General features: G+C 45.4%; 1 protein-coding gene across 3 annotated transcripts in view; it reads right to left on the bottom strand.

Moving 5' to 3' along the window:
* The window catches only part of LOC115108102 (E3 SUMO-protein ligase RanBP2-like), a 40,224-nt gene that overhangs the window by 15,748 nt on the left and 4,080 nt on the right, over positions 1-20,396 (bottom strand). For 2 of the 3 annotated variants that reach the window (XM_065017979.1, XM_065017985.1), the window contains exons 10-18: positions 19,390-19,568; positions 14,351-14,474; positions 13,864-14,022; positions 4,331-4,468; positions 4,014-4,145; positions 3,080-3,294; positions 2,829-2,940; positions 2,554-2,695; positions 2,328-2,428 (exon numbers count right to left, since the gene is read on the bottom strand). In XM_065017979.1, the coding sequence (XP_064874051.1) occupies positions 2,328-2,428; positions 2,554-2,695; positions 2,829-2,940; positions 3,080-3,294; positions 4,014-4,145; positions 4,331-4,468; positions 13,864-14,022; positions 14,351-14,474; positions 19,390-19,568 (1,302 nt within the window). Of the gene's footprint in view, positions 1-2,327; positions 2,429-2,553; positions 2,696-2,828; positions 2,941-3,078; positions 3,295-4,013; positions 4,146-4,330; positions 4,469-13,863; positions 14,023-14,350; positions 14,475-19,389; positions 19,569-20,396 lie in introns of all 3 variants that reach the window. The other variant, XM_065017991.1, reaches the window with a different exon arrangement.

Raw genomic sequence — 20,396 nt, 5'->3', positions numbered from 1 at the left:
ATACTAGCTGTCTAGTCTGTGTTTTATAAATGTGCAATAAGCATAAAACACAACTGTATAAAGAAATTTCAACTTGTTTCTGAGAATTTAGGTAGGACACTCGATTTCAATATCTGAACAAAGTGGACAAGCTAACATGCTGTTCAAACAGTTGGAGACGGACAGAAGGGTGTGTTGATAATCCAACTGTTCTGCCTTAGCTAGAAAATAGATCCAGGTTAGCTAAAATTTAAATATAAAGATTAGCTAACTAGTCACTAGCACATGGGCTTGTGCTTGAGATGAATTATGAGACCTTCATTAATTTTCTATAGCCTAATGCCTGCTACAAGAAGTTAGTCATTATTAGTGAATGTGCATTTTGCATGGTTCTGGTTAGACAGATCTGTGCTTACAAAAAGGCAGGTTAAATCATTCTGATAAAATATTACATTAGTGGGTCTTATTTTTTATTTATTTAACTAGACAAGTCAGTTGAGAACAAATTCTTACTTACAATGACGGCCTACACTGGCCAAACCCAGACAAAGCTGGGTCAAATGTGCGCTGCCCTATGGGACTCCCAATCACGGACAGTTATGATGCAGCCTGGATTCGAACTAGGGACTGTAGTAATGCCTCAAGCACTGAGATGCAGTGCCTTAGACCGCTTTGCCACTTATGATTGTGGAAGCCCTATATTTAGCCGAGGTATAACTTCACAAGCCCTGAATTCATTCGATTATTTCTGACTGTTTGAAATGCAGTGTATTTGACCTTTTAACTGTACAAAGCTTACTTAGAGAACTTTTTTTTTTTTTTTTTTTTTTTTTAGATATACGTACTAGTCAACTGTTTGGACACGTACTCATTCCAGGGTCTTTCTTTTTTATATTTTAGAATAATATTTAAGACTCTTCAAAGCAGCCAACCTTTGCCTTGATAACAGCTTTGCACACGCTTGAGAGTCTCTCAACCAGCTTCATGAGGTAGTCACATGGAATGCATTTAAATTAACAGGTGTGCCTTGTTAATTTGTGGAATTTCTATCCTTCTTAATGCATTTGAGCCAATCAGTTGTGTTGTGACAAGATAGGGGTGGGTATACAGAAGATAGCCCTATTTGGTAAAAGACCATGTCCATATTATGGCAAGAACAGGTCAAATAAGCAACGAGAAACAACAGTCCATTATTGCTTTAAGTCAATCTGGAAAATGTCAGGAACTTTGAAAGTTTCTTCAAGTGAGGTCGCAAAAACCATCAAACGCTATAATGAAACTGTCTCTCATGAGGACCACCACAGGAAGGGAAGACCCAAAGACTCTGCTGCAGAGGTAACTTGCCAGCCTCAGAAATTGAAGACCAAATAAATGCTTCAGAGTTCAAGTAACAGACACATCTCAACATCAACTGTTCAGTGGAGACTGCGCGAATCAGGTCTTCATGGCCGAACTGCTGCAAAGAAACCACTACTAAAGGACACCAATAAAAAGAAGAGACTTGATTGGGCCAAGAAACACGAGAAATGGATATTAGACTGGTGGAAATCTGTCCTTTGGTCTGATGAGTCTAAATTTGAGATCTTTGGTTCCAAACGCCATGTCTTTGTGAGACGCAGGGTAGGTGAACGGATGATATCCGCATGTGTGGGTCCGTGAAGCATGGAGGTGGTGTGGGGGTGCTTCGCTGGTGATACTGTCAGTGATTTATTTATAATTCAAGGCACACTTAACCAGCATGGCTACCACAGCATTCTGCAGCAATACACCATCCTATCTGGTTTGCGCTTATGGGGACTATCATTTGTTTTACAACAGGACAATGACTCAACACACCTTCAGACTGTGTAAGGGCTATTTGACCAAGAAGGAGAGTGATGCATCAGATGACCTGGCCTCCACAACCACCCAACCTCAACCCAATTGAGATGGTTTGGGATGAGCTGGACCGCAGAGTGAAGGAAAAGCAGCCAACAAGTGCTCAGCATATGTGGGGACTCCTTCAAGACGGTTGGAAAAGCATTCCAGGTGAAGTTGTTGAGAGAATGCCAAGTGTGCAAAGCTGTCATCAAGGCAAAGGGTTGCTACTTTGAAGAATCTCAAACCCCTTTTTTGGTTACTACATGATTCCATATGGGTTATTTCATAGTTTTGATGTCTTCACTATTATTCTACAATGTAGAAAATAGTCTAAAAAATATATTAAAAACCTTGAATGAGTAGATGTGTCAAGAAATCAATATATTAATTTTTAGGCCATATCACCCAGCCCTACTGAAAATACTATCCCACTTTAAGTAACTAAACCATTCTCAATTCTTAAAGAATCCCAAGGTATAAACACATACCTTTGTTGGAGTAACATTGGCTGCCGTACGAAGGAGATACTGTCCGGCATTATAAGCAGAGGATTGATTGTAATACATAGAGGGTGCCTGTGTGGTGGCAACTGTAAACAAAAAGTGGAGGAAAGAGGGTATAATCAACATTCAGAATTTAATATCCTAGAAACATTGCTATTTCATTATATCACACAGTCAAACTACACAACTCAGTTGTGTACTGTGTTCCTACCAGTGAGGGGTGCTCCATGGAAGGTCTGTGCTGGGGGGTACCCCTCCTGCATGCTCTCAGCCCCGTACCCATCGCCATACATTCTTTGGTGGGGTGACGCCATGCTGTCTGACGAGTGATGCCTCAGGTCATGGACCTCATTCTGCAACACAACCACACAGCACTTATCAACACAGAAACCATACATTAACATCTATAATTTAATTCATATGCACACTTGACATGGCTAACATCCATCTCCCATATCCTCAAAAACAATGAAGCCAAGGGCTGACCTTGAGGCTCTCCACCTGCTGGCAGAGCATCTGCAGGAGGGACTTCTGGTCCTCCGCCCAATGAGGTGGTGTCTTTGGGGAAATCTGGAAACGGAGGATAGTTTCCCCCCCCCATAAAGATATTTAAAATATTTATGCGAGAAAAACAACCTGTACAGTAAATCTGAGTGCATGTATGTTCATGTTTGAAAAATAGGAAGAGCAACTGTCTCACATATGTTTATAAGTCAACATTTATAATGAAAAGTACCAGGTGTCTTTTGGAGGGAGAGACCAAGCTCTTGCTGGGGGAGGGGGTTAATGGGGCGAATTTGACACAAGAGATTGAAGCATCAGGCTTAGGAAACTGAAGGCTGGAGTGGACCGGTCCGCCGTCGTCCTCTTCATCCATCGCTTCTCCACTCTCCTCCAGCTGCTGTTTCACATCGTTCAGGAGATCCATCACCTCCTCCATCGAAACGGGCAGCTGGGACATAACACAGTGAATATGGTTGAATGTCATGTCATGCTTCCAACTCTTAAACTTTTGATTATATGAAGGTAACTGTAGCCTACTGTTCAGATGGGTTAAATGGAAACTCAAATCTGGACACTGACTGTAGGCCTATAACTTCTCACATAGCCTTAATATTAACTGCGGCAGGATTAAGCATTTCTTGCAGTAAAATGATACACAAAATATAGGCAACATTTTTACTCGGGAACAGGAGTGGAGAAATATGATTTCTTTCTTTCAGCATCTTGAGAGAATGGGAATGCTCAGTTAAATACCATCGGTAGAGGTGCCATCTATCTTTTTCTTGTTGTTGAGTTATTGCATTTTCTCAGATGTCAACTAGATTGAAGCATTCATTCTATCCATTTATTCTGGTGAGCAAGGGTTTATTTAGTCTTCTAGGGCAACATTTAATGACAGAAGAGAAGCTGCATGTATTTAATTATTGAGAAGATGACTAACAAATAGCCTACCAAAATGTCAGAAATTATTAGTAGAAACATATCAAAATCATGCAAAAAAAAAAAAATCAAGCAACCCTATCAAAGAATGGTTCTGCGGTCTTTGACTATAGCCTATAGCGCATATTCTACATTTGTGGGTTAGGGTTGGGTGCAGGCCTCAGATTTAGCAATTGCGGGCAAGTGAACAAATAGCTGCCCGGCGCACCACTAGTGTGTGTGTCTAACCTTATCCATGTCGTCAGCGTTGGCGTTGTAGATCTTGGACAGGTAAGTCCTGAACTTCCTGAGGAACATGATGCACCTGTCCTGTGTCTCCTCCACCCCGCTACCGGCCTCCTCAGACAGACGCTGGAAGATCTACAAAACACAGATATATCAAAAGACAATTCATAACAAACACATTTTGTATGGTAAAACAGAGAAAAATGCTGGCAGAATTTTTTACATTTTTTTTACTGGGAGCTGCACTTAAAAGCATGGTGATAAAGTGCAGGTGACAGACTCCAAGACCAAGGTCGAGCAGTGAACCCCTCACTACATACCCTAGCTAGGTGCCAGTTAGACGAGATGTTGTTGATGGTCTCCAGGGTAGCAATAGCCTCCTCTGTCTTCCCCTCGATGTCCAGGAGGGTCGCAAATGCTATCTTGGCCTCCTCCTCAAAGCCCTTCACTGATGGGATCTGCGATGAACACAAACACACTAACCAATGAAAATAGAGCAATGCATACATTAAAACTGGTCTTGTCAATTTTCCAGCTTGGCAACAGTGATTACATGACGCCCGAGTGAATAGCGGCCGTTTTACAGGCTCCTGACCAATTGTGCTATTTAGTGTCTTTTTTTGTCGTAATCTGAACTTTTTTGTACATAATGTTTCCACTTTGTTTCCTATGACCGAAAAAAGCTTCTGAACAGGAGAACAGCTATCACTAACCTCCATTTGGACGAGGACTTCTACTTCAATGAGTCGGAGGCAAAAGACATGGATTATCCCAGGCCCTGATCCACAACAGTCGTATAGAGGCCGGCACACGAGCACCCTGGTGAGACTGTTTCTACCCTCGGTTCTATTGGCGAATGTGCAATCGCTGGAAAGAAAATTGTTGTTCGAGACTATCCTATCAACAACTAAAATACTATGCTTCTTGGAGCTACAGCTGAACAAGGATATAGATAATATAAAATCTACCTGGTTTTTCAATTCATCGACAGTACAGAACGGCAGATCCAGGGTGGTGGGGGTGCGTTTCTTTATTAACAGCTTGTGCGCATTCTCAAATATTAAGGAAGTATCGATGTTCTGCTCGCCTGAGTTAGTGTAACTCATGATAAGCTGTAGACCATACTATTTACCAAGAGTATTCATCTGTATTTTTCGTAGTTGTATTTACCGCCACAAACCGATGCTGGCACTAAGACCGCACTCAACAAGCTGTATAGGGCCATAAGCAAACAAGAAAATGCTCATCCAGAGGCGGCGTTCCTGGTGGTCGGTGATTATTTTTACCCCTTTTTTGTGATATCCAATTGGTCGTTACGGTCTTGTCCCATTGCTGCAACTACCCAACAGACCCGTGAGAGGCGAAGGTCGAGAGCCATGCGTCCTTGGAAAAACACATCCCTGCTAAGCCACAATGCTTCTTGACTCACTGCTCGCTTAACCCGGAAGCCAGCCGCACTACTGTGTTAGAGGAAACACAGTCCAACTGGCGAAGTCAGCTTGCAGGAGCCCGGCCAACCTCAAGAAGTCGCTAGAGCACGATGGGACAAGGAAATCCCAGCCAGCCAAACCCTGCCCTAAACCGGACAACGCTGGGCCCTGCGACAAACCATCAAACAGGCAAAGCGTCAATACAGGACTATAATCAAATCCTATTACACCAGCTCTGACACTTGTCGGATGTGGCAGGGCCTGCAAACTATCACGGAATACAACGGGAAACACAGCCGAGAGCTGCCCAGTGACGCCAGCCTACCAAATTATCTAAATGCCATCTATGCTCGCGTCGAGGCAAGCAACACTGTCCATGTGTGAGAGAACCAGCTGTTCCAGAAGACTATGATCTAAGACTTTTAAAAAGGTTAACATTCACAAGGCCGCAGGGCCAGACAGATTACCAGGATGCATACTCAGGTTACAGCTTGTCAGTGCATGCTCTGTCTAAATGACTACCACTCCGTAGCACTCACATCTATATCTATTAAGGATCCCCATTAGCTGTTACCAAGGCAGCAGCTGCACTTCTTGGGGTCCAAACACATTAAGTTAATTACATTACATATAAAACAAAAAACAGTACATCATATAACATTATTATACCACTACAAATCTACAATACTCAGCAAAAACATCTCCTCCTCATAGACTACACCAGATTTGCCAGTTCTTGCTGTTACCCCACTCTTCCACCAAGGTACCTGCAAGTTCCCGGACATTTCTAGGGGGAAATGGCCCTAGACCTCACCCTCTGATCTAACAGGTCCCAGCTCAACAGGATTGAGATCGGGGCTCTTCGCTGGACATGGCAGAACACTGACATTCCTGTCTTACAAGAAATCACACACAGAACGAGTAGTATGGCTGGTGGCATTGTCATGCTGGAGGGTCATGTCAGGATGAGCCTGCAGGAAGGGTACCACATGAGGGAGGAGGATGTCTTCCCTGTAACGCACAGCGTTGTCATGCTGGGAGGCCTGTCATGTCAGGATGAGCCTGAGCCTGCAGGAAGGGTACCACATGAGGGAGGAGGATGTCTTCCCTGTAACGCACAGCGTTGTCATGCTGGAGGGTCATGTCAGGATGAGCCTGCAGGAAGGGTACCACATGAGGGAGGAGGATGTCTTCCCTGTAACGCACAGCGTTGTCATGCTGGAGGGTCATGTCAGGATGAGCCTGCAGGAAGGGTACCACATGAGGGAGGAGGATGTCTTCCTGTAACGCACAGCGTTGTCATGCTGGAGGGTCATGTCAGGATGAGCCTGCAGGAAGGGTATCACATGAGGGAGGAGGATGTCTTCCCTGATGTCATTGGAGGGTCCCAGGATGAGCCTGCAGGAAGGGTACCACATGAGGGAGGAGGATGTCTTCCTGTAACGCACAGCGTTGTCATGCTGGAGGGTCATGTCAGGATGAGCCTGCAGGAAGGGTACCACATGAGGGAGGAGGATGTCTTCCCTGTAACGCACAGCGTTGTCATGCTGGAGGGTCATGTCAGGATGAGCCTGCAGGAAGGGTACCACATGAGGGAGGAGGATGTCTTCCCTGTAACGCACAGCGTTGTCATGCTGGAGGGTCATGTCAGGATGAGCCTGCAGGAAGGGTACCACATGAGGGAGGAGGATGTCTTCCCTGTAACGCACAGCGTTGTCATGCTGGAGGGTCATGTCAGGATGAGCCTGCAGGAAGGGTACCACATGAGGGAGGAGGATGTCTTCCCTGTAACGCACAGCGTTGTCATGCTGGAGGGTCATGTCAGGATGAGCCTGCAGGAAGGGTACCACATGAGGGAGGAGGATGTCTTCCTGGAGGGTCTGTAACGCACAGCGTTGTCATGCTGGAGGGTCATGTCAGGATGAGCCTGCAGGAAGGGTACCACATGAGGGAGGAGGATGTCTTCCTGTAACGCACAGCGTTCATGCTGGAGGGTCATGCTGGAGCCTGGGAAGGGTCATGAGGGAGGAGGATGTCTTCCCTGTAGGATGAGCCTGCAGGAAGGGTACCACATGAGGGAGGAGGATGTCTTCCCTGTAACGCACAGCGTTGTCATGCTGGAGGGTCATGTCAGGATGAGCCTGCAGGAAGGGTACCACATGAGGGAGGAGGATGTCTTCACTGCAATGGCAACAAGCTCAGTCCGATGATGCTGTGACACACCGCCCCAGAGTATGACGGACCCTCACCTCCAAATCGATCTCACTCCAGAGTACAGGCCAACGGTGTTACGCTAAAGACAAAACAACGTTTGTTACCGGGTTGGAGCGAGCAGTCGCATCCGCACTTCGGTCTGCACTTCGGTCTGCAGGTAGTATAACTTTTCATTACATTTCATTATAGTACAACGGTTTGATTTGTCTAATCTTAGCAATTTCTTCTTAGCTAGCTACATAGCAGTCTTTGTATCAAAGATAATTGCGTAATTATCGTATTTCGTCGTCCTAACGTATCTGCCCAGCAGCTAGCCAGCTAGCTAACGCCCACCGTCTACATAGCTAGCTACATAGCCGTCTCTGTATCAAAGATAATTGTGTAGATAATTGTGTAGTCTAGAGCGATTTTCTAGGTTACCTAGCCAGCTATTGTCGTTCTTTTAACGCAACGTAACGTAATCAACACTGCTAGCTAGCCAGCTAGCCCCTGAATCAACAATTACCCTCAACTGAACGACTTGATTAGTGTAGTGTTAGCTAGCTACATAGTTGTCTTTGCTGTCTTCGTATCCATGATAATTGTGTAGTTTAGAGTGTGTAGTTTTTAGAGTGATTATCTTAATTTACCGAGGTTAGCTAGCCAGCTATTTGTCGTCCTTAACGTAGGAGACACTGCTAGCTAGCCAACAGCTAGCCAACGTCTACCGATTAGAACTCAACAACCCGGTCGCATTCCGCCTCGCTCCACAGGTAGTATCACATTTTCATTTCATTTCATTACAGTACAACGGTTTGATTTGTTTGATCGTAGCTAGCTACATAGCTAGCTACATAGCAGTCTCTGTATCAAAGATAATTGTGTAGTCTTGAGCGATTTTCTAGGTTACCTAGCCAGCTATTGTCGTTCTTTTAACAACGCAATCAACACTGTAACGTAATCAACACTGCAGCTAGCCAGCTAGCCCCAAATCAACAACGCAGCCACTGCCAGCTAGCCTACTTCAGCAGTACTGTATCATTTTTAATCATTTTAGTCAATAAGATTCTTGCTACGTAAGCTCAACTTTCTGAACATTCGAGACGTGTAGTCCACTTGTCATTCCAATCTCCTTTGCATTAGCGTAGCCTCTTCTGTAGCCTGTCAACTATGTGTCTGTCTATCCCTGTTCTCTCCTCTCTGCACAGACCATACAAACGCTCCACACCGCGTGGCCGCGGCCACCCTAATCTGGTGGTCCCAGCGCGCACGACCCACGTGGAGTTCCAGGTCTCCGGTAGCCTCTGGAACTGCCGATCTGCGGCCAACAAGGCAGAGTTCATCTCAGCCTATGCCTCCCTCCAGTCCCTCGACTTCTTGGCACTGACGGAAACATGGATCACCACAGATAACACTGCTACTCCTACTGCTCTCTCTTCGTCCGCCCACGTGTTCTCGCACACCCCGAGAGCTTCTGGTCAGCGGGGTGGTGGCACCGGGATCCTCATCTCTCCCAAGTGGTCATTCTCTCTTTCTCCCCTTACCCATCTGTCGATCGGCTCCTTTGAATTCCATGCTGTCACAGTTACCAGCCCTTTCAAGCTTAACATCCTTATCATTTATCGCCCTCCAGGTTCCCTCGGAGAGTTCATCAATGAGCTTGATGCCTTGATAAGCTCCTTTCCTGAGGACGGCTCACCTCTCACAGTTCTGGGCGACTTTAACCTCCCCACGTCTACCTTTGACTCATTCCTCTCTGCCTCCTTCTTTCCACTCCTCTCCTCTTTTGACCTCTCCCTCTCACCTTCCCCCTACTCACAAGGCAGGCAATACGCTCGACCTCATCTTTACTAGATGCTGTTCTTCCACTAACCTCATTGCAACTCCCCTCCAAGTCTCCGACCACTACCTTGTATCCTTTTCCCTCTCGCTCTCATCCAACACTTCCCACACTGCCCCTACTCGGATGGTATCGCGCCGTCCCAACCTTCGCTCTCTCTCCCCCGCTACTCTCTCCTCTTCCATCCTATCATCTCTTCCCTCTGCTCAAACCTTCTCCAACCTATCTCCTGATTCTGCCTCCTCAACCCTCCTCTCCTCCCTTTCTGCATCCTTTGACTCTCTATGTCCCCTATCCTCCAGGCCGGCTCGGTCCTCCCCTCCCGCTCCGTGGCTCGACGACTCATTGCGAGCTCACAGAACAGGGCTCCGGGCAGCCGAGCGGAAATGGAGGAAAACTCGCCTCCCCTGCGGACCTGGCATCCTTTCACTCCCTCCTCTCTACATTTTCCTCTTCTGTCGCTGCTGCTAAAGCCACTTTCTACCACTCTAAATTCCAAGCATCTGCCTCTAACCCTAGGAAGCTCTTTGCCACCTTCTCCTCCCTCCTGAATCCTCCTCCCCCTCCCCCTCCTCCCCTCTCTGCAGATGACTTCGTCAACCATTTTTGAAAAGAAGGTCGACGACATCCGATCCTCGTTTGCTAAGTCAAACGACACCGCTGGTTCTGCTCACACTGCCCTACCCTGTGCTCTGACCTCTTTCTCCCCTCTCTCTCCAGATGAAATCTCGCGTCTTGTGACGGCCGGCCGCCCAACAACCTGCCCGCTTGACCCTATCCCCTCCTCTCTTCTCCAGACCATTTCCGGAGACCTTCTCCCTTACCTCACCTCGCTCATCAACTCATCCCTGACCGCTGGCTACGTCCCTTCCGTCTTCAAGAGAGCGAGAGTTGCACCCCTTCTGAAAAAACCTACACTCGATCCCTCCGATGTCAACAACTACAGACCAGTATCCCTTCTTTCTTTTCTCTCCAAAACCCTTGAACGTGCCGTCCTTGGCCAGCTCTCCCGCTATCTCTCTCAGAATGACCTTCTTGATCCAAATCAGTCAGGTTTCAAGACTAGTCATTCAATTGAGACTGCTCTTCTCTGTATCACGGAGGCGCTCCGCACTGCTAAAGCTAACTCTCTCTCCTCTGCTCTCATCCTTCTAGACCTATCGGCTGCCTTCGATACTGTGAACCATCAGATCCTCCTCTCCACCCTCTCCGAGTTGGGCATCTCCGGCGCGGCCCACGCTTGGATTGCGTCCTACCTGACAGGTCGCTCCTACCAGGTGGCGTGGCGAGAATCCGTCTCCTCACCACGTGCTCTCACCACTGGTGTCCCCCAGGGCTCTGTTCTAGGCCCTCTCCTATTCTCGCTATACACCAAGTCACTTGGCTCTGTCATAACCTCACATGGTCTCTCCTATCATTGCTATGCAGACGACACACAATTAATCTTCTCCTTTCCCCCTTCTGATGACCAGGTGGCGAATCGCATCTCTGCATGTCTGGCAGACATATCAGTGTGGATGACGGATCACCACCTCAAGCTGAACCTCGGCAAGACGGAGCTGCTCTTCCTCCCGGGTAAGGACTGCCTGTTCCATGATCTCGCCATCACGGTTGACAACTCCACTGTGTCCTCCTCCCAGAGCGCTAAGAACCTTGGCGTGATCCTGGACAACACCCTGTCGTTCTCAACTAACATCAAGGCGGTGGCCCGTTCCTGTAGGTTCATGCTCTACAACATCCGCAGAGTACGACCCTGCCTCACACAGGAAGCGGCGCAGGTCCTAATCCAGGCACTTGTCATCTCCCGTCTGGATTACTGCAACTCGCTGTTGGCTGGGCTCCCTGCCTGTGCCATTAAACCTCTACAACTCAACCAGAACGCTGCAGCCCGTCTGGTGTTCAACCTTCCCAAGTTCTCTCACGTCACCCCGCTCCTCCGCTCTCTCCACTGGCTTCCAGTTGAAGCTTGCATCCGCTACAAGACCATGGTGCTTGCCTACGGAGCTGTGAGGGGAACGGCACCTCAGTACCTCCAGGCTCTGATCAGGCCCTACACCCAAACAAGGGCACTGCGTTCATCCACCTCTGGCCTGCTCGCCTCCCTACCACTGAGGAAGTACAGTTCCCGCTCAGCCCAGTCAAAACTGTTCGCTGCTCTGGCCCCCCAATGGTGGAACAAACTCCCTCACGACGCCAGGACAGCGGAGTCAATCACCACCTTCCGGAGACACCTGAAACCCCACCTCTTTAAGGAATACCTAGGATAGGATAAAGTAATCCTTCTCACCCCCCCCTTAAAAGATTTAGATGCACTATTGTAAAGTGGCTGCTCCACTGGATGTCATAAGGTGAATGCACCAATTTGTAAGTCGCTCTGGATAAGAGCGTCTGCTAAATGACTTAAATGTAAATGTAAAACTGCGACTCGTCAGTGAAGAGCACTTTTGCCAGTCCTGTCTGGTCCAGCGACGGTGGATTTCTGCCCATAGGCAACATTGTTGCCGGATATGTCTAGTGAAGACCTGCCTTACAACAGGCCTACAAGCCCTCAGTCCAGACTCTCTCAACCTATTGCAGACAGTCTGAGGACTGATGGAGGGATTGTCCGTTCCTGGTGTAACTTGGGCAGTTGTTGTTGCCATCCTGTACCTGTCCCGCAGGTGTGATGTTCGGATGTACCTATCCTGTGCATGTGTTGTTGTGACACGTGGTCTGCCACTGCGAGGACGATCAGCTGTCCATCCTGTCTCCCTGTAGTGCTGTCTTAGGTGTCTCACAATACGGACATCGCTATTTATTGCCCTGGCTACATCTGCAGTCCTCATGCCTCCTTGCCGCATGCCTAAGGCACATTCACGCAGATGGGCAGGGACCCTGGGTATCTTTCTTTTGGTGTTTTTCAGAGTCAGTAGAAGGGCCTCTTTAGTGTCCTAAGTTTTCATAACTGTGACCTTAATTGCCTACCGTCTGTAAACTGTTAGTGCCTTAACGACCGTTCCACAGGTGCATGTTCATTCATTGTTTATGGTTCATTGAACAAGCATGGAAAACAGTATTTAAACCCTTTACAATGGGGATCTGTGCAGTTACTTGGATTTGACAAATTATCTTTGAAAGACAGGGTCCTGAAAACAGGACGTTTCTTTTTTGCTGAGTTTATGTATGTATGAAAGTGGAGGAGAGATTGAATTAATCCCTGCTTGTATTTATGGGAGGTATTGACATGTTGAATGCACCGAGCTGTCTGTTTGAACTACTGGAGTACAGCTCGGACACCCATGCATACCAAACAAGACATGCCACCAGAGGTCTCTTCACAGTCCCTAAGTCCAGAACAGACTATGGAAGGAGCACAATACTAAATAGAGCCATGACTACATGGAACTCTATTCTACATCAAGTAACTCATGCAAGCAGTAAAATTAGATTTTAAAAAAACAGATAAAAACCTTATGGAACAGTGGGGACTGTATAAAGAAACACAAACATAGGCAGACACATGATAGCATACACACACACGTACACATGGATTTTGTACTGTATATATGTGGTGGAGTAGGGGCCTGAGGGCACACAGTCTGAATGTATTGTAATGTTTTGAAAATTGTATAAACAGTCTTAATTTTGCTGGACCCCAGGAAGAGTAGCTGCTGCCGGGACCCATAATAAATACAAATATAGATCCTGATTAACTAGTCACTTTTAACCAGACCCACATGTACTATGTACACAGTGTATTACCTCAATTACCTCGTACCGCTGCTCATTGACTCGGTACTGGTACTCCTTGTATATAGCTTCATTATTGTTTTTATTGTGTTACTATTTCCCTTTTTATTTAAACAAAATGTGTCTTAACACTGCACTTCTGTGAATGGGCTCGTAAGTCCACATTTCACTGTAAAGTCTACACCGGTTGGATTCAGCATTTCACTGTAAAGTCTACACCGGTTGGATTCAGCATTTCACTGTAAAGTCTACACCTGTTGGATTCAGCATTTCACTGTAAAGTCTACACCTGTTGGATTCAGCATTTCACTGTAAAGTCTACACCTGTTGGATTCAGCATTTCACTGTAAAGTCTACACCTGTTGGATTCAGCATTTCACTGTAAAGTCTACACCTGTTGGATTCAGCATTTCACTGTAAAGTCTATACCGGTTGGATTCAGCATTTCATTGTAAAGTCTACACCTGTTGGATTCAGCATTTCACTGTACAGTCTACACCTGTTGGATTCAGCATTTCACTGTACAGTCTACAGTCCTGTTGGATTCGACGCATGTAACCCAAAATATTCAATTTGATATCAAAAGTCTACACACATGCCAATGCTTTAACTCAGCAGACTAACAGTGTTGGTCAGAGAAACAGCTGTGGTGGTAGCTCACCTCTATGTCTCTAGAAGGGAAGTGTATGAACAGGGGGTCCAGGGGTCCAGGGATGCCACGTCTCCTCTTGATCTTGTCCAGCAGGGGGAGCACCACGTTCCAGTAGTGGACACTCCGCCTTATGTATTCGTGGTCGTAGTATGAGTTCACACCAAACCCCTGGGAATTACATCCGAACAGATGTTTATTCCAAATGCAGAAATGGAATTCCTTCAAAGTCATTCATTTTTACTAAGGACACCTCGTTCAGTGTCGCATTCTCAGTTTATTTTGTTTTATATATAGTCATAATTTACTTTACCAAAGGGATTTTGTAGAATATTCTCGCTAGTCCGAGAGTTATAAATAATAATCATACAAAGTTATAAATACTATTGAGTAAATGCGGAGGTAATAATTTCAGACAGACACCTAGCACATATAATGTTCACTAATGTAGTGTGTGACAGAAAACAGCAGGTGTCTCATCTGGCTGAGGTGTATGTACTGCTGAGCTGAGGTGCTGGGCCCAGTGTATGGGCAGGGCTGGTTGAAGGCCATGTTTCTCTCCGGCTCGCAAGGTGCTTAGTCCATGTTGAACCGTCATCCTCAGTTTGGCTGACATGCCAGGCCTACAAACACAGATACACAGAGAGTATTATACATACTAGGCCCGCAGACAGAAGCAGAACCTTAGTCATGTTAACCACAGAGCCATCAGTCAGCTTGACTTCTCCATCCTGGGCCTTTACATTTTAACACTGACCTTAAATCAGATCTTATGGTAACACTTTACTTCATAACCATGTCATAAAAGCTGACAAATTGTCATAACCTGTCATAACACTATCATGACCCATACATTTAGACCTGTTGTGACTTATTGCATTATTTTATGGCTGTTATGACACCTACATAGGAGTGTCAAAATCCACATTTACTCAAACGTGTTTTTTCCCTGCCAAGAAGTTTCCTTTCGTTTGAAAGTTTTTTTTAACGTCCTTTGTTGTTGAAATTAATTATTTGCAGTCATGTCCCCCCCCCCATCATATTTTAAATAACTTGTAGAAAATATGGCACTGTCATAAAGCATGGTTATGGCACTGTCATGAAGCATTGTGACCATCCTGTGTCACATTACTTGGACTAAGAAAATGCACTGACACTGTCATGAAGCATGATGACCATCATAATCATATAAGCCAGATAGGCCTATCACGTACATGCCCTTATGTCAGTTGTCAGTCAAAAAGAGGGTGTCCTGTCCTGCTCCTAAAATATGCTACTGCATTCATCCCATTCATCAGAAACAGAGCATTGGGGTAGGTGTGCACAATTAAAATAATAATAATAAAATCATACTTTTGACGAATTGGCTATAGTGTAATGGAATGTTTTGCCTTGTGTGGAAGGTTGAGATACTCTTATGTAGGTGTCATAACCAGCCATAAAAATAATGCAGTATGTCACAACAGCTCTAAAAAAAACAAAAATATAAAAATGCAACATTTTCAACTAAATAAATTCATTAGGCCTTAATCTCTGGATTTCACATGACTGGGTAGGGGCGTAGCCATGGGTGAGCATAGGCCCATCCACTTGGGAGCCAGGCCCAGCCAATCACAATGAGTTTTCCCCCACAAAAGGGCTTAATTACAGACAGAAAGACTCAGTTTCATCAGCTGTCCGGGTGACTGGTCTCAGAAGTAAAGAAGCCAGATGTGGAGGTCCCCGGCTGGCGTGGTCACACGTAGTCTGCAGTTGTGAGATCGATTAGACGTACTGCCAAATTCTCTTAGACGACGTTGGAGGTGACTTATGGTTGCGAAACGAACATTAAATTATCTGGCAACAACTCGTGGACATTCCTGCAGTCAGCATGCCAATTGCATGCTCCATCAAAACTTGAGACATCTGTAGCGTTGTGTGACCAAACTGCACATTTAGAGTGGCCTTTTATTGTCCCCAGCAGAAGGTGCACCTGTGTAATGATCATGCTGTTTAACCAGCTTCTTGATATGCCACACCCTTTAGGTGGATTGATTATCTTGAAAAAGGAGAAATGCTCACTAACAGGGATGTAAAACAGATTATGCACACGATTTGAGATCCCAAAATCTGGGATCTTTTATTTCAGCTCATGAAACCAACACTTTTTTGTTCAGGATAGAGAGATATTTTGACAACCCCTTGGGTTGTGCTGTGGCGGAGATCTTTGTGGGCTATACTCGGCCTCGTCTCAGGATGGTAAGTTGGTGGTTGAAGATATCCCTCTAGTGGTGTGGGGGCTATGCTTTGGCAAAGTGGGTGGGGTTATATCCTGCCTGTTTGGCCCTGTCTGGGAGTATCATCGGATGGGGCCCACAGTGTCTCCTGAACCCTCCTGTCTCAGCCTCCAGTATTTATGCTGCAGTAGTTTATGTGTCGGGGGGGGCTAGGGTCAGTCTGTTATATCTGGAATATTTCCCCTGTCTTATCCGGTGTCCTGTGTGAATTGAAGTATGCTCTCTCTAATTCTCTCTTTCTCTCTCGGAGGACTTGAGCCCTAGGACCATGCCTCAGGACTACCTGGCATGAGGACTCCTTGCTGTCCCCAGTCCACCTGGCAGTGCTGCTGCTCCAGTTTAAACTGTTCTGCCTACGGCTATGGAACCCTGACCTGTTCACCGGACGTGGTACCTGTCCCAGACCTGCTATTTTCAACTCTCTAGAGACAGCAGGAGCGGTAGAGATACTCTCAATGATCAGCTATGAAAAGCCAACTGACATTTACTCCCGAGGTGCTAACTTGTTGCACCCTCGACAACTACTGTGATTATTATTATTTGACCATGCTGGTCATTTATGAACATTTGAACATCTTGGCCATGTTCTGTTATAATCTCCACCCGACACAGCAGGAAGAGGACTGGCCACCCCTCATAGCCTGGTTCCTCTAGGTTTCTTCCTAGGTTTTGGCCTTTCTAGGGAGTTTTTCCAAGCCACCGTGCTTCTACACCTGCATTGCTTGCTGTTTGGGGTTTTAGGCTGGGTTTCTGTACAGCACTTTGTGGCATCAGCTGATGTAAGAAGGGCTTTATAAATACATTTGAGATGTGATATACAGTACCAGTCAAACGTTTAGACACCTACTTATTCAAGGGTTTTTCTTTATTTGGACTATTTTCTATATTGTAGAATAATAGTGAAGACAAAAAAACTGTAAAAGAACACATATGGAACACCGCGTTAAATCAAAATATATGATATATTTCAGATTCTTCAAAGTAGCCACCCTTTGCCTTGATGACAGCATTGCACACTCTTGCCATTCTCTCAATCAGCTACATGGGGGTAGTCACCTGGAATGCATTTCAATTAATAGGTGTGCCCTGTTAAAAGTTCATTTGTGGAATTTATTTCCTTCATGCTTTTTAACCAATCAGTTGTGTTGTGACAAGGTATGGGTGGTATACAGAAGATAGCCCTATTTGGCAAAATACCAAGTCCATATTATGGCAAGAACAGCTCAAATAAGCAAAGCGAAACAACAGTCCATTACTTTAAGACATGAAGGTAGTCAATCTAGAAAATTTCAAGAACTTTGAAAGTTTCTTAAAGTGCAGTCGCAAAAACCGTCAAGCGCTATGATGAAACTAGCTCTCATGAGGACCGCCACAGGAAAGGAATACCCAGAGTTACCTCTGCTGCAGAGGATAAGTTCATTAGAGTTACCAGCCTCAGAAATTGCAGCCCAAATAAATGCTTCAGTTCAACAGACATCTCAACATCAACTGTTAAGAGGAAACCGCATGAATCAGGCCTTCATGGTCAATTGCTGCAAAGAAACCACTACCAAAGGACACCAATAAAAAGAAGAGGCTTGCTTGGGCCAAGAAACACGAGGAATGGACATTAGACTGGTGGAAATCTGTTCTTTGGTCAGATGAGTGCAAATATGAGATTTTTGGTTCCAACTGCCATGTCTTCGTGAGACGCAGAGTAGGTGAAAGGATGATCTCCATATGTGTGGATCCCGCTGTGAAGCATGGGGGTGGTGGTGTGATGGTGCTTTGCTGGTGACACGGTCAGTGATTTATTTAGAATTCAAGGCACACTTAACCAGCATGGTTACCACAGCATCCTGCAGCGATACGCAATCCCATCTGGTTTGCACTTATTGGGACTATCATTTGTTTTTCAACAGGACAATGACCCAACACACCTCCAGGCTGTGTAAGAGCTATTTGACCAAGAAGGAGAGTGATGGGGTGCTGCATCAGATGACCTAGCCTCCACAACCACCCGACCTCAACCCAATTGAGATGGTTTGGGATGATTTGGATCGCAGAGTGAAGGAAAAGCAGCCAACAAGTGCTCAGCATATGTGGGAACTCTTTCAAGACTGTTGGAAAAGTATCCCAGGTGAAGCTGGTTGAGAGAATGCCAAGAGTACACAAAGCTGTCATCAAGACAAGGGGTGGCTACTTTGAAAAATCGCAAACAACTTTTTTGGTTACTACATGATTCCATGTGTGTTACTTCATAGTTTTGATGTCTTCCCTATTATTCTACAACATAGAAAAACATTTAAATAAAGAAAAACCCTTGAATGAGTAGGTGTGTTCAAACGTATGACTGGAACTGTATGTCATGACAGTGTTATGACACTGGGTGTCAAGTAAAGTGTTACCGACATATAATATCAGTGATCATTTCTACAGAGCTTGTTTGTGTAGTCCCGTGTGGCTCCGCTGGGTAATTTTTACAGAGCTTGTTTGTGTAGTCCCGTGTGGCTCCGCTGGGTAATTTTTACAGAGCTTGTTTGTGTAGTCCCGTGTGGCTCCGTTGGGTAATTTTTACAGAGCTTGTTTGTGTAGTCCCGTGTGGCTCCGCTGGGTAATTTTTACAGAGCTTGTTTGTGTAGTCCCGTGTGGCTCCGCTGGGTAATTTTTACAGAGCTTGTTTGTGTAGTCCCGTGTGGCTCCGCTGGGTAATTTTTACAGAGCTTGTTTGTGTAGTCCCGTGTGGCTCTGCTGGGTAATTTTTAGAGCTTGTTTGTGTAGTCCCGTGTGGCTCCGCTGGGTAATTTTTACAGAGCTTGTTTGTGTAGTCCCGTGTGGCTCCGCTGGGTAATTTTTACAGAGCTTGTTTGTGTAGTCCCGTGTGGCTCTGCTGGGTAATTTTTAGAGCTTGTTTGTGTAGTCCCGTGTGGCTCTGCTGAGTAATTTTTACAGAGCTTGTTTGTGTAGTCCCGTGTGGCTCTGCTGGGTAATTTTTACAGAGCTTGTTTGTGTAGTCCCGTGTGGCTCTGCTGGGTAATTTTTACAGAGCTTGCTTGTTTGTGTAGTCCCGTGTGGCTCCGCTGGGTAAATTTTACAGAGCTTGTTTGTGTAGTCCCGTGTGGCTCCGTTGGTAAAGCATGGCAGTATAAAAAAAAGCTGAAAATATATGCACTCACTCTGGAAAGTAGTGTCTGCTAAATTACTAGAATGTAAAATGTAGTAAAATACTCGATTTCAGACAACTATCACATAACTACAGAGATTATAACCCATCGTGACTCACGCAGCTCGTTTGTGAATGAGCCTGTAGACTGCGTCCCACCAGTCCCTCTGTCTGTCTGTGAAGAGGTGGTGGAGGAGGGGCAGGGGCAGGCAGCGGGGCCCATGTTGACCAGTAGAAGTGATCCTGACCCTCTCCTGGAGCTGGGTGTGACTGCACCACACCACCCCACACAGGAACACCTAGACAGGAGGGAATCACCCGTGTATTGTTAGAAGAAGGACCTAAACAAGTTCTTTGCATTAGTTTTTAGTGCATTACAGGTCATTGTATGAATGAAAAATTAAGCAAAAGGAAACCATCAATGATATGATATGAAGGACAGTATTAAGATCGTTATAAGGCCGTAACTGAACAGCATAGATATTGTTAGTGCTGAGCGAATGAACAATATTTATTTTCCTGTTTTTAAACAACTAATTGACCGACGTCGTTCAATTATTTGAATTCCATTTCGTTACGTTTTTTTTCTGATCTCAATGCGCACATTGTGCTGCAGTTTCTCTAGAGATCAATCAGATCTTGCCCAAAATGAGATGCGATGAGGTAGGGAGTTGTAGTTTCAAACAGGCCAATGTTCTACATAACTTAGTGCAGAAAAAAATTATAATTAACTACAATAACCATAATCCTTCACGCAGCTAGTTGTCGGTGTGTGTTTCTTTTACACCGGCTAGGTAAGGGAAAGAAGAATGCGCAATCAAGAAGTAATTCCAAGAGAGCAGTTTCTTCATGAGGGAGTACCTGAAAATACATGATCTAAGTGATTGATAGTATGCCTTATTTACTTCAAAGAACTACTAAAAATAGTGATTTTGTCAGACATCAGCTCTATAGAGATGAGATGACTTGAAATAAAGTAATCAAATAAAACAAATGTAATATACAAAACTGAAATATTTTATTAAAGTAATGTGAATAAATTATGGTTAATAAGTGATAAGCAGTCATGGGCAGTCACTACCTTCATGAGACTTTTATTCATTGTTTTATTATATGATACAGCATTC

This window comes from Oncorhynchus nerka, linkage group LG1, assembly GCF_034236695.1.
Source record: "Oncorhynchus nerka isolate Pitt River linkage group LG1, Oner_Uvic_2.0, whole genome shotgun sequence".
Taxonomy (NCBI): domain Eukaryota; kingdom Metazoa; phylum Chordata; class Actinopteri; order Salmoniformes; family Salmonidae; genus Oncorhynchus; species Oncorhynchus nerka.
This window is presented reverse-complemented; position numbering and strand designations above follow the sequence as displayed.